At 32.8% G+C, this 15,739-nt stretch overlaps 1 protein-coding gene across 4 annotated transcripts in view; it reads right to left on the bottom strand.

Moving 5' to 3' along the window:
* LOC149807134 (coiled-coil and C2 domain-containing protein 2A-like) overlaps positions 1-15,739 on the bottom strand; it is a 225,611-nt gene that overhangs the window by 28,944 nt on the left and 180,928 nt on the right. For all 4 annotated transcript variants that reach the window (XM_089962521.1, XM_089962530.1, XM_089962539.1 and 1 more), the window contains 2 exons: positions 6,669-6,836; positions 3,430-3,621 (listed from right to left, as the gene is read on the bottom strand). In XM_089962521.1, coding sequence (XP_089818647.1) covers positions 3,430-3,621; positions 6,669-6,836 — 360 coding nt within the window. The remainder of the gene's footprint in view (positions 1-3,429; positions 3,622-6,668; positions 6,837-15,739) is intronic.

Genomic DNA, 15,739 nt, shown 5'->3' with positions numbered 1-15,739 from the left:
TTTGATAGAATTATTGTTATGGATATAATGTGATCATTTGGTGAGTACATTCATTATGTACACTACTTAGTTTCTAGTTATCTTTCTAGCTATTGTACAAACATACAAGCACATGAGTAGAAACCATCAAACATACAACATCAGCAAGAGGTTTGTCAATTTCATGGCAAAGATGTCTGACATACAAGTGTATCAGGGGAATCCATCTAACATCATGCTGTGATCTCCTGCATCATAATATAAAAGAATTACATCAGGTAGAACTAATATTTCTTGAAAACTTCTGGATGCTGCACACTATACACTGTCTGCCACACATACACACACACACACACACACACACACACACACACACACACACACACACACACAGAGACAGAGATCATTCTTTTTCATCTATTTAGCTCATAGGAAATCTCAAGTTCATATTAACTTTTATGGCGACATCATATCTTCTATTCATTAGCCATAATGTACTATCTCTTTGCAAATCATTTATAATTGGTATCTCTTGCTATTCATACCCTTCTTTATCACTTTATTATATTTTATTTATTTGTGTATTTAACTAAATAGATCTGCTGTCTCCAGACTGAAACAGGAGAATTTGAAACAGGCATTTGTTGAAGAACTGTGCAGCCAACTAGATACAATTGACATAAACTGAAAAACTAAAGAATGTCAAGGAAAACTGGGCATCCTTCAGAGACTCTGTCTACTCAGCTGCATCCAAAACTCTTTGTGCCACCAAAAGCAAACAACAAGACTGGTTTGATGAGAAAAGATTTTGCTATATACAGTCATCACGATCATCTCCAATACTGAATGCTGACAGCACCATGCTTCTTACTGACAAGGAAAATATACTTCAGTGACGAACAGAATGTTTTAACAACATCCTCAATTTACAGTCATCAATCAGTGAGGAGGCAAATGACTGTCTGCCACAAGTAGAAATCAACATATCACCATACCACTTGCTGATCCTTCAATGCCGACTGAAACAGAAAGCAACTGACCTGCTGTCAAATGGCAAAGCACAATGCTACACTGGCAGAAGTATAAAAAGTCAGAGGTTTGCACATGGCACAGAAACTGACTGAACTCTTCCAGTCAGTGTGGACTAAGGGAAATATACCCCAGGAATACAAGGATGCATCCATCATAGAAGAGAAGAGGCAATAGGCATCTCCTTGCTGTTAATAGCCAGCAAAATCACTGCCAGAATTCTGCTGAATCACCTCATACATCACATCAATCAAGAACTCCTGAGTGAAAGTCAGTGTGGTTTCCAGAAATGACAAGGGACCACAGACATGGTATTTTCAGCTCATCAGCTCAAGATGAAATGCCATGAACAGAACTCCAACCTGTACATGACACTCATCAAAATGATACAAGCTTTTGACACAGTCAAATTTGGAAGTCTTTGGAAGATAATGGCGCAATTAGGATACCCAGTGAAATTCATTGTCCTGGTTCTGCCATTCCATGATGGCATGCTCACTTGTGTCATGGACAACAGCAAGTCATCTGAACCATTCCCAGTTACCAATGGAGTCAAGAAGGGCTGTGTGCTGTCCCGAACCCTCTTCAGATAAGATTTATTGCAGAAAATGTAGTATCAATAAATTTTGCAAGGCATTTTCATTATGTTAATATTATCTAAAATCTGATTTGACATTATGTGTCATACATTATCTTTGTTAGAAGTAGCTAATGATTATACATAACTAAATTATCACTTTTTTCTCCATCAAAAAGTAACTGAAAAATTGCTCTCAGAAGAGATAACAATGTGGATAAATTGGTTCCTCTCTCTATATCTCTTTCTCTAAACTAATTTAAAGCATGCTTGCAGGGGTCATGCACAGTAAACCACACCTATTTTATCAAGGCCACATCTACTCCACAGTAAACTACACCTATTTTATCAAGGCCACATTCAATCCACAGTAAACACACCTTTTTTATCAAGGCCACATTCACTCCACAGTGGTCATCAGATACAACTCCATGTGAAAGTGTGTTGTGCAGAGCGATTCTCTGTGAGAAGCAATGACAACCCCATCAGGACGTGCAGAGAGATGTTTTATTTTTTGTAATCCTTTCCACTCTCTCTCCACCTGTACCACAAAGCATGGGGATTCAAAAAATCATGTGGGCTGTACTGTAGACCATGCATACTGGCATGGAGTTGTTTTAGTCACATACAACTAATTATTTTACAAGTTATGGATCCAGACTATGTATGGTGGACTATATTAAATAAAGCATTTAAGAGACTGAATGTCACACTAGCTGCAAATAGTTACTAAATTTTATCAAGGCCACATCCACTCCACAGTAAACCACACCTATTTTATCAAGGCCACATCCACTCGTCAACCACACCTATTTTAGCAAGGCTATATCCACTCCACAGTAAACCCCACCTATTTTATCAAGGTCACATCCACTTCACAGTGGTCATCAGATAGGACTCCATGTGAAAGTGTGTTGTGCAGAGCGATTCTCTGAATGCAATGTGGCATATATGCAATACCAGGCTTGAACCATAAATCACTTTCATTTTATTGCTTTTGCCACACAGGTAGTACCAGATGTACAAGGGGAGATCTCACTAGGCCAGATTTTGATAGCAGGCATACATGAGAATTTACTCAAAAATGAGCTGTGCAGCGTATATTTTCTTTGTTTTACATTTTTACTCCTGGAGGAATCATGCATGTTTGAAAGCGTGTTTTGCAGGTTTTTCCATGAAAATCTAGTAATTATGGAAAACATTACCATTATGGTCAGCGGGAACTGAATTATTTATCTGCACCCTATTTTACTGATTTTAAAAACTCTTCAAGAAAAAACATTCACACTTTGTTTTCCTTAGTTTATTGTTCACCATTCTGCATTTTGTACTTTCTATCTGCATTCATAATTTCTTTTGTATTCATTCTGGGTTCACTCTACAGTTGTTTTGCATTAAAGTTTCCATTCATTCATCAGTCACTCTTCATTTAATATTCATCAGACAGGTAAAATTACCTGTTTTAGTGTCTGTACAGGTGTATAGACTTGCAACCTTGCTTCATTACTCTGATGCAGCCTGCTACCATCAAAAGAGATGAATGAATGAAAGGGTTTGCAAGCCAGCCATTTGAGCTTATACAGATATGAGGCCAGGGTTTGTCTATCAAAACAGCCAGGTGCCCCTTTAGGGTCTCTTCACTGCCACAGCCACAAGTAAATAACACAGATCAGTAAATCATTTTCTACTTATGCTTCAAATCCTTTCTATAGCCAGAATGTTGGACTAAAGATAAAAACATTTCCCAGGGCCCACAATGAATAATCTCCATTCCTAGCATCATGTCAGAGCAATAACTGGATAAATAGGAATCTGATTAACAAGTCCAGATTGTATCTACTTACAGCACTCTGTTCTCCCTTTGCAATCAATTCTTCTGGAGGTTGTAATGGTTTGAAGTATCGGGTAACAAACACTGACTTTCCATTTACATCAATTACTGTTGTTAAAATCTCTCGCTGTGGGAACTTGGTTTCAAAGTTCCGCTGCCAATTTTCAGCATGAGCCAATAGTTTCTCATGCTCTGTTGATGTAAACTGCAATAAAAAGTCATCAAACATGTTCAATAAAAATTGTTTCTTTCCCTTCCTCATGATTACAAAAAAACTTCAATCTTAATTCTAATAATATCTTACCTTAAAAATATTACAAGGAATTTATCCTTTCTTGTGTTCTATTAGATAATCACAAAGACAACTTTGCTTTACACATCTTAGAAAGCATTAACAAAATCTGATTGAAACAGAATGTTCTGCTGTTTATCACTTTTACAGAAATTAAAGTGTTCAGATATGGTACCCCCCCCATTCAATTATAAATCTGTCTTGCCAAGTACTGTTAAATCTGAAAAATAAGTTTATTTACTTTAAAATCAGAGAATGTCCTATGACTGTGCTTAATTTAGATTTGTCAGTAATGAAATTAATAATCCCAACATGCAATTGTCAGTAGTGAAATTAATAATCTTAAATTCAATAGTCTCATGGCAAATTGTCTCCATGTCATTTTCACATGCTTATTTGTACACTGGAATTCAATAGACTCATGGCAAATTGTCTCCATGTCATTTTCACATGCTTATTTGTATGTGGAATTCAATAGTCTCATGGCAACTTGTCTCCATGCCATTTTCACATGCTTATGTGTATATTGGAATTCAATAGTCTCATGGCAAATTGTCTCCATGTCATTTTCACATGCTTATGTGTATACTGGAATTCAATAGTCTCATGGCAAATTGTCTCCATGTCATTTTCACATGCTTATGTGTATGCAGAATTCAATAGTCTCATGCCAAAAATTGTCTTCATGTCATTTTCACATGCTGTTTTGTATGCAGAATTCAATAGTTTTGTGGCAAATTGTCTCCATGTCATTTTCACATACTTATTTGTATGTGGAATTCAATAGTCTCATGGCAAATTGTCTCCATGTCATTTTCACATTCTTATGTGTATACTGGAATTCAATAGTCTCATGCCAAAAATTGTCTCCATGTCATCTTCACATGCTTATTTGTACGCAGAATTCAATAGTCTCATGGCAAATTGTCTCCATGTCATTTTCACATGCTTATTTGTATGCAGAATTCAATAGACTCATTTCAAATTGTCTCCATGTCATTTTCACACGCTTATTTGTATGCAGAATTCAACAGTCTCATGGCAAATTGTCTCCGTGTCATTTTCACATGCTTATTTGTATGCAGAATTCAATAGTCTCATGGCAAATTCTCTCCATGTCATTTTCACATGCTTATTTGTATACTGGAATTAAATAGACTCATGGCAAATTGTCTCCATGTCATTTTCACATGCTTATTTGTATGCAGAATTCAACAGTCTCATGGCAAATTGTCTCCATGTCATTCTCACATGCTTATTTGTATGCAGAATTCAATAGTCTCATGGCAAATTGTCTCCATGTCATTTTCACATTCTTATGTGTATACTGGAATTCAATAGTCTCATGGCAAATTGTCTCCATGTCATTCTCACATGCTTATTTGTATGCAGAATTCAATAGTCTCATGGCAAATTGTCTCCATGTCATTTTCACATTCTTATGTGTATACTGGAATTCAATAGTCTCATGGCAAATTGTCTCCATGTCATTCTCACATGCTTATTTGTATGTGAAATTCAATAGTCTCATGGCAAATCGTCTCCATGTCATTTTCACATGCTTATTTGTATGTGGAATTCAATAGTCTCGAGGCAAATTGTCTCCATGTCATTTTCACATGCTTATTTGAATGCAGAATTCAACAGTCTCATGGCAAATTGTCTCCATGTCATTTTCACATGCTTATTTGTATGCAGAATTCAACAGTCTCATGGCAAATTGTCTCCATGTTATTTTCACATGCTTATTTGTATGGGAGAATTTGTTAAATTTTGGCATATATTCATGATTTCATGAAATCATGCATAGAGAACCCATTGGGTCTATGTGTGCTCCTCCATTTCAGTAGACCCATAGATATGATCTCTGTAAAAACAAATCCTAAAGTCCACTGCAGTTCAAATGGATATCAACCCTCCATTTCTGCTTCAGGAACATTTCACTTTCTCCTAATCCACTCCAGAGCATAAAAATTTATATTCTTACCATTTCTTTTCCAATCCCATAAAAGTACTTTAAGTTCTAATCACACAAGTTCCACTTTTTTAAGCATAACTCCAATTCCACTTCAAAAGATATACAGCAGTATTCTGAACCAACAAATTCCAACCACTTCCTTCTAATGACTGAAAATGTCGTAGAAAATTTCAAATTTCATAGGCATCTAGCCTTTCATGAAGATCATGTACAAGATTTTTGAAACCATTTTATTTCAGTTCAACTAAGAATTTTTAATATCTAGTGTATCTAATCCAAAATTTAGGATAACTTCTTGATTTAAATAGAAGGTAGTAAAAACATGTCTGGGGACAGAATTAAGTATGATGACGAATCATGCCCAGATGGGCAAACTTTTGCAGTGTCTCTGTTCAAGACACTATACTGCCATTGCTGCAGCACTAATAATCTTTCAGGTACTGATGTGCCATCGTACATCAATCAGCCAAACAAAATCAAAATGTAACTAGATTTGTCTGGAATTCAAGTATGACACCACTGGTCTTAGATGTGTAAGTTAAAAAAAAGTTCGAATTTCTTTAAATTATGAAACAACTGCTTCATTGAAATGAAAACAAAATTTCTCTATGAATGTGGTTTTTGGCCTCATGCTAACATTTTCACCATAAAAAGTCAGAATCCAAAAAGTTCAAAAATTGAAAAAAAAATGGAAACATCACAGTGGCATAACCATGTCGTAATCAGGTCATCTGCATTTACAACATATGCCTATCAAATTTTATTTGTCTGTACCAAGGTTCCCAGGATGGATAAACAGGATCACACCAAGCTACCAACTCAAAAATCAGTGAAGGCATAAAAAGAATACCATGTCTCTCAGTCTGTATTTCCTACATAAATTAACAGAAAATGTTGTTTGCACCATTACAAGGTAAAAGCACCTGAATTCCCTAAGTTGAAAAAAAATGCATACGTAGTACAGTCAGTCTGCAGTACGAACCTTTTCTTTGACATGCTCTGGCTGTGTAAGTGGTGGCTCTATTGTCATGAAGATGCTAAGTGTTGTCCTGACATCATGGTTGATCATCAGTTCCAATTCACCCTGTGGTTGTTCATGACCATAGCCCAGTAGGATGGGAGGAGTGTCAATGGTAAATTTACCATCAATCTTAAAAACAGAAGCAAAATCATCCTCAAATAGAGACTATTATATTTGTGGTACTATAATATAGTTATATGTAACCAGCACTTCAGACAGATTTATACTATAGTTATAGGTAACCAGCACTCAATACAGATTTATACTATAGTTATAGGTAACCAGCACTCAATACAGATTTATACTATAGTTGTAGGTAACCAGCACTCAATACGGATTTATACTATAGTTATAGGTAACCAGCACTCAATACAGATTTATACTATAGTTATAGGTAACCAGCACTCAATACAGATTTATACTAAAGTTATAGGTAATCAGCATTCAATACAGATTTATACTATAGTTATAGGTAATCAGCATTAAATACAGATTTATACTATAGTTATAGGTAACCAGCATTCAATACAGATTTATACTATAGTTATAGGTAACCAGCACTCAATACAGATTTATACTATAGTTGTAGGTAACCAGCACTCAATACAGATTTATACTATAGTTATAGGTAACCAGCACTCAATACAGATTTATACTATAGTTATAGGTAACCAGCACTCAATACAGATTTATACTATAGTTATAGGTAATCAGCATTCAATACAGATATATACTATAGTTGTAGGTAACCAGCACTCAATACAGATTTATACTATAGTTATAGGTAATCAGCATTCAATACAGATTTATACTATAGTTATAGGTAATCAGCACTCAATACAGATTTATACTATAGTTATAGGTAACGAGCACTGAATACAGACATATACTATAGTTGTAGGTAATCAGCATTCAATACAGATTTATACTACATTTGTAGGTAATCAGCATTCAATACAGATTTATACTATAGTTATAGGTAATCAGCATTAAATACAGACATATACTATAGTTGTAGGTAATCAGCATTAAATACAGATATATACTATAGAAATACAGATATATACTATAGTTGTAGGTAACCAGCACTCAATACAGATTTATACTATAGTTATAGGTAATCAGCATTCAATACAGATTTATACTATAGTTATAGGTAATCAGCACTCAATACAGATTTATACTATAGTTATAGGTAATCAGCATTCAATACAGATTTATACTATAGTTATAGGTAACGAGCACTGAATACAGACATATACTACAGTTGTAGGTAATCAGCATTCAATACAGATTTATACTACATTTGTAGGTAATCAGCATTAAATACAGATTTATACTATAGTTATAGGTAACCAGCACTCAATACAGATTTATACTATAGTTATAGGTAACCAGCACTCAATACAGATTTATACTATAGTTATAGGTAACGAGCACTGAATACAGACATATACTATAGTTGTAGGTAATCAGCATTAAATACAGATTTATACTATAGTTGTAGGTAATCAGCACTCAATACAGATTTATACTATAGTTATAGGTAACCTGGATTGAATACAGATATATACCATAGTTATAGGTAACCTGGATTGAATACAGATATATACTATAGTTGTAGGTAATCAGCACTCAATACAGATTTATACTATAGTTATAGGTAACAAGCATTGAATACAGATATATACTATAGTTGTAGGTAATCAGCATTAAATACAGATTTATACTATAGTTGTAGGTAACCAGCACTCAATACAGATTTATACTATAGTTGTAGGTAACCAGCATTGAATACAGATGTATACTATAGTTATAGGTAACCAGCATTCAGTACAGATGTATATTATAGTTATAGGTAACCAGCACTCAATACAGATATATACCATAGTTATAGGTAACCTGGATTGAATACAGATATATACTATAGATGTAGGTAACCAGCACTCAATACAGATTTATACTATAGTTATAGGTAACAAGCATTGAATAAAGATATATACTATAGTTGTAGGTAATCAGCATTAAATACAGATATATACTATAGTTGTAGGTAACCAGCACTCAATACAGATTTATACTATAGTTATAGGTAACAAGCATTGAATACAGATATATACTATAGTTGTAGGTAATCAGCATTAAATACAGATTTATACTATAGTTGTAGGTAACCAGCACTCAATACAGATTTATACTATAGTTATAGGTAACAAGCATTGAATACAGATATATACTATAGTTGTAGGTAATCAGCATTAAATACAGATATATACTATAGCTGTAGGTAACCAGCACTCAATACAGATTTATACTATAGTTATAGGTAACAAGCATTGAATACAGATATATACTATAGTTGTAGGTAATCAGCATTAAATACAGATTTATACTATAGTTGTAGGTAACCAGCACTCAATACAGATTTATACTATAGTTGTAGGTAACCAGCACTCAATACAGATTTATACTACATTTGTAGGTAATCAGCATTAAATACAGATTTATACTATAGTTATAGGTAACCAGCATTAAATACAGATTTATACTATAGTTATAGGTAACCAGCACTCAATACAGATTTATACTAAAGTTATACGTAATCAGCATTCAATACAGATTTATACTATAGTTGTAGGTAACCAGCATTGAATACAGATGTATACTATAGTTATAGGTAACCAGCATTCAGTACAGATGTATATTATAGTTATAGGTAACCAGCACTCAATACAGATTTATACTATAGTTGTAGGTAATCAGCATTCAATACAGATTTATACTATAATTATAGGTAATCAGCATTCAATACAGATTTATACTATGGTTGTAGGTAACCAGCATTAAATACAGATTTATACTATAATTATAGGTAATCAGCATTCAATACAGATATATACTATAGTTGTAGGTAATCAGTATTAAATACAGATTTATACTATAGTTGTAGGTAACCAGCACTCAATACAGATTTATACTATAGTTGTAGGTAACCAGCACTCAATACAGATTTATACTATAGTTGTAGGTAACCAGCATTGAATACAGATGTATACTATAGTTATAGGTAACCAGCATTCAGTACAGATGTATATTATAGTTATAGGTAACCAGTACTCAATACAGATTTATACTATAGTTGTAGGTAATCAGCATTCAATACAGATTTATACTATAATTATAGGTAATCAGCATTCAATACAGATTTATACTATGGTTGTAGGTAACCAGCATTAAATACAGATTTATACTATGGTTGTAGGTACCCAGCATTAAATACAAATTTATACTATAGTTATAGGTAATCAGCATTCAATACAGATTTATACTATAGTTATAGGTAACCAGCACTCAATACAGATTTATACTATAGTTATAGGTAATCAGCATTCAATACAGATTTATACTAAAGTTATAGGTAATCAGCATTAAATACAGATTTATACTATGGTTGTAGGTACCCAGCATTAAATACAAATTTATACTATAGTTATAGGTAACCAGCACTCAATACAGATTTATACTATAGTTATAGGTAATCAGCATTCAATACAGATTTATACTAAAGTTATAGGTAATCAGCATTCAATACAGATTTATACTATAGTTGTAGGTAACCAGCATTGAATACAGATGTATACTATAGTTATAGGTAACCAGCATTCAGTACAGATGTATATTATAGTTATAGGTAACCAGCACTCAATACAGATTTATACTATAGTTGTAGGTAATCAGCATTCAATACAGATTTATACTATAATTATAGGTAATCAGCATTCAATACAGATATATACTATAGTTGTAGGTAATCAGCATTAAATACAGATTTATACTATAGTTGTAGGTAACCAGCACTCAATACAGATTTATACTATAGTTGTAGGTAACCAGCACTCAATACAGATTTATACTATAGTTGTAGGTAACCAGCATTGAATACAGATGTATACTATAGTTATAGGTAACCAGCATTCAGTACAGATGTATATTATAGTTATAGGTAACCAGCACTCAATACAGATTTATACTATAGTTGTAGGTAATCAGCATTCAATACAGATTTATACTATAATTATAGGTAATCAGCATTCAATACAGATTTATACTATGGTTGTAGGTAACCAGCATTAAATACAGATTTATACTATGGTTGTAGGTACCCAGCATTAAATACAAATTTATACTATAGTTATAGGTAATCAGCATTCAATACAGATTTATACTATAGTTATAGGTAACCAGCACTCAATACAGATTTATACTATAGTTATAGGTAATCAGCATTCAATACAGATTTATACTACAGTTATAGGTAATCAGCATTAAATACAGACATATACTATAATTATAGGTAACCAGCACTCAATACAGATTTATACTATAGTTATAGGTAACCAGCATTGAATACAGATTTATACTATAGTTATAGGTAACCAGCACTCAATACAGATTTATACTATAGTTATAGGTAATCAGCATTGAATACAGATTTATACTATAGTTATAGGTAACCAGCACTCAATACAGATTTATACTATAGTTATAGATAACGAGCACTGAATACAGACATCTACTATAGTTGTAGGCAATCAGCAAATTTATATTATAGTTATTATAGGTAATCAGCATTCAATACAGATTTATACTATAGTTGTAGTAGGTAAGCAGCACTCAATACAGATATATACTATAGTTGTAGGTAATCAGCATTAAATACAGATATATACTATTGTTGTAGGTAACCAGCACTCAATACAGATTTATACTATAGTTATAGGTAACGAGCACTGAATACAGACATATACTATAGTTGTAGGTAATCAGCATTCAATACAGATTTATACTATGGTTGTAGGTAACCAGCATTAAATACAGACATATACTATAGTTATAGGTAATTAGCATTCAATACAGATTTATACTATAGTTATAGGGAATCAGCATTCAATACAGATTTATACTATAGTTATAGGTAACCAGCATTAAATACAGATTTATACTATAGTTATAGGTAATCAGCATTCAATACAGATTTATACTATAGTTATAGGTAACCAGCACTCAATACAGATTTATACTATATTTATAGGTAACCAGCATTAAATACAGATTTATACTATAGTTATAGGTAACCAGCACTCAATACAGATTTATACTATAGTTATAGGTAATCAATACTCCAAACATAATTATACTATAGTTAGATATAACCTGCAGAAATTTAAGAAAGAGCAAGCTTTCTCCAGGATATTACTGATTGATTCCAAAAATGAACCATGCATTTGGAATTCATTCACTCACTGAATTAGCAAAAGAGGCAGAGGGAATGTTACTAGAGTAGACACTGGGGCTGAAACTAAGGGCAGAGATAGGATATTCAATGCAAAAGGAATGCCACTCCTTTCCTCTCACTTCCTTGCTAGGCACTCAGCATTAAGAGGTTAGTGTTAGGACTGGTCAGCCTGGTGTCAGAATAATGTGACTGGGTGGGGCATCATGCTACATGTCTGCAGCATAATGCCCCAGTCCTAGACATCACTATAAACTGCCACATTGCAGACATCATAGAGATATGACTGATTTTTTTTTAAAGCTATGTTAAAAATCCTAATCACACACACACACACACACACACACACACACACACACTTTCCTCTCATGCTGTTTAACTTAGGATATAAAACTGACTTTGCAAGGAACATGAAAAAAGAACATTTGGTAAATGAATAAACAATGCTGCTAATGTTTTTAGATGCTCAATGACATACAGACTTTGCCAAGGCATATCATTTACAGTTTTTTATGTCATGATTACAATGTGCTATACAAAATGAACTATACTGTACCATACAGAACTAAACACAATGTACCATACATAACTAAATACACAGTACCATATAGAACCAAATACAATGTACCATAGAGAACCAAACAAAATGTACCATATAGAACCAAATACATAATACCATAGAGAACTAAATACAATATACCATAGAGAACTAAATACAATGTACCATACAGAACTAAATACAACATACCTTAGAGAACTAAACACACTGTACCATATAGAACTAAATACAATGTACCATACAGAACAAAATACACTGTACCATAGAGAACTAAATACACTGTACAATACATAACTAAATACACTACCATACAGAACTAAATAGAATGTACCATAGGGAACTAAATACACTGTACCATATAGAACTAAATACAATGTACCATATAGAACTAAATACATCATACCATACAGATCTAAATACAATGTACCATATAGAACTGTATACAATGTACCATAGCAAACTAAATTAACTGTACCATATAGAGCTAAATACACTGTATTATAAAGAACTAAATACAATGTACCATACAAAATCAAATACAATGTACCATACTGCTCTCACATAATGTACTGACAGATCAGGATCTATGCTTTATCAGAACAGCTTCAGCCTGTTCCACTGCATTCTAGATAAAGACTTTAGATGTAAATACAGTGTTACCCAGCTATAACATGGTAGTTGGGAGCCACAGAAACCGACTGTTATAGACCGAACTGTGCTATAAGCAGCCAGGTCAGTTAGCTGAAGAAAATGATGCATGTACCCCAAACAATTTGCAGGAGGGGGGTAGTTAAAAAATGCAGGTGCAAAATATGTGCTTCATTGGTACAGTTACCATCTTAAATCGATGCATATAAAATGAAAATACAGCTGTACTGAAAACAGAGAAGGCATATAAAATATTTTGCTTTATTCAGAGAACCACGCATTGGTACATATACGTGTATACTGTTTATAAATACATGTCTAATACATAGCATGAATAGAGAATCAATACTGTGTACTCATCAGCGAATCTCATCACATACATTGAGTCCATAAAACAAGTAATTCCGTCGAAAATATGCATACAGAGATTTAAAATACTCATTAGTTATGTCACAGGTCATATAGGTTTGAATTCAGTGGAAAAAATAGCACAATCACATAATGAATGAAACGATCCACCTGATGCCATTGCTTTTATTTAAGTTTGGTACTGACTTCCTTTGAAGAAAGGTTCTTTGTTTTTATTGAAGATTGTAGTCAGCTTTCTTTGATGAAGGGTGCATGCGTTATTGAAGTCATCCCGAAAGGACAGCTTTGGAGAACCAAAGAAATGCCCATTTCTTATTGTGGTGGCAACATCAAATAATTGTATTGCATGATTGAGACTGATATTTTTTCTCCCATTTGCTAAGTATGTTTTCATAACAATCGGTGCTTCAAAGGTAATCTGTTTTCTTTGAAATTTTAGCAAACTATTTTTATCTGAAAACATTTTTAAAAAATAATTGCCCGTCCTTTGGTCGATTGTAGGTACTGTTCCTCCCTGCCTATTGACTAGACCAACAAGTAAGATCTGGGAGTTTTTTGGTTTTGTATACATCTACAGTAGTGGAGTGATGTTGCCTTACATGCATGCATCATAAATTTAAAAAGGGTCAACGGACGATAGAGATGCAGGTGTTCTGGTCTGATGACAGAGATTACTACAGAAAATGTGAGTGTTCTGAAGGATTTAATTCTGAGTGAAAAGAAGAAGAATTTTACATACCATCCACATACAGATGTCAGTTTTTGTAAATATATTAATTACTAGCGAGTGGCCGAAAATCCAACGAAAGATAGATTACGAGACAATGCCTCGTCCGGTTGATCTCCGTTACCAGAAATGTCAACGACAAAAAAGCGGGTATCTCACAACATACAATACTCATGCTAGATGTCAAGATAAGTGGATTATGATATAACAATGCACTATTAAGATGGTTTGCCAATATGGACAAAGAATTTGTTTACGTAACCACAGATAAATATCAGTGCATGTTATATCAAGTTTGCAGCTTCCTTTCATGGGGCCTCTGAATTTCACAACTCCAAACCTTATTGAAGTCATTGGTTGTTATTAGACAATAATAACCTTATTCAAGTCGTTTATTGTTATTAGATCAAAATAACCTTATTCAAGTGACTGATTGTTATTAGATTATAATAACCTTATTCAGTTCATTTATTGTTATTAGATCATAATAACCTGATTCAAGTCATTTATTGTTATTAGATCATAATAACCTTATTCAGTTCATTTATTGTTATTAGATCATAATAACCTGATTCAAGTCATTTATTGTTATTAGATCATAATAACCTTATTCAGTTCATTCATTGTTATTAGATCATAATAACCTTATTCAAGTCGTTTATTGTTATTAGATCATAATAACCTTATTCAGTTAATTTATTGTTATTAGATCATAATAACCTTATTCAAGTCATTTATTGTTATTAGATCATAATAACCTGATTCAAGTCATTTATTGTTATTAGATCATTTATAACCTTGTTCAAGTCATTGAATGTTATTTGATCATAATAACCTTATTCAAGTCATTGATTGTTATTAGATCATAATAACCTTATTCAAGTCGTTTATTGTTATTAGATCATAATAACCTGATTCAAGTCATTTATTGTTATTAGATCATTTATAACCTTGTTCAAGTCATTGAATGTTATTTGATCATAATAACCTTATTCAAGTCATTGAATGTTATCTGATCATAATAACCTTATTCAAGTCATTGAATGTTATTTGATCATAATAACCTTATTCAAGACATTGAATGTTATTTGATCATAATAACCTTATTCAAGTCATTGAATGTTATTTGATCATAATAACCTTATTCAAGTCATTGAATGTTATCTGATCATAATAACCTTATTCAAGTCATTGAATGTTATTTGATCATAATAACCTTATTCAAGTCATTGAATGTTATTTGATCATATTAACCTTATTCAAGTCATTGAATGTTATTTGATCATAATAACCTTATTCAAGTCATTGAATGTTATTTGATCATAATACCTTATTCAAGACATTCAGTGTCATTTGATCATAGTAACCTTATTAACATCATAACCATTCAATAAGACATCATCATTAATAGAAAAATAATTAATAGTTCTGAGGCT

The sequence above is a fragment of the Sinohyriopsis cumingii genome, chromosome 1 (genome assembly GCF_028554795.1).
Source record: "Sinohyriopsis cumingii isolate HCF-2022 chromosome 1, ASM2855479v2, whole genome shotgun sequence".
NCBI lineage: Eukaryota > Metazoa > Mollusca > Bivalvia > Unionida > Unionidae > Sinohyriopsis > Sinohyriopsis cumingii.
The sequence above is the reverse complement of the archived record's forward strand: the minus strand, read 5'-3'. Positions and strand labels throughout refer to the sequence as shown.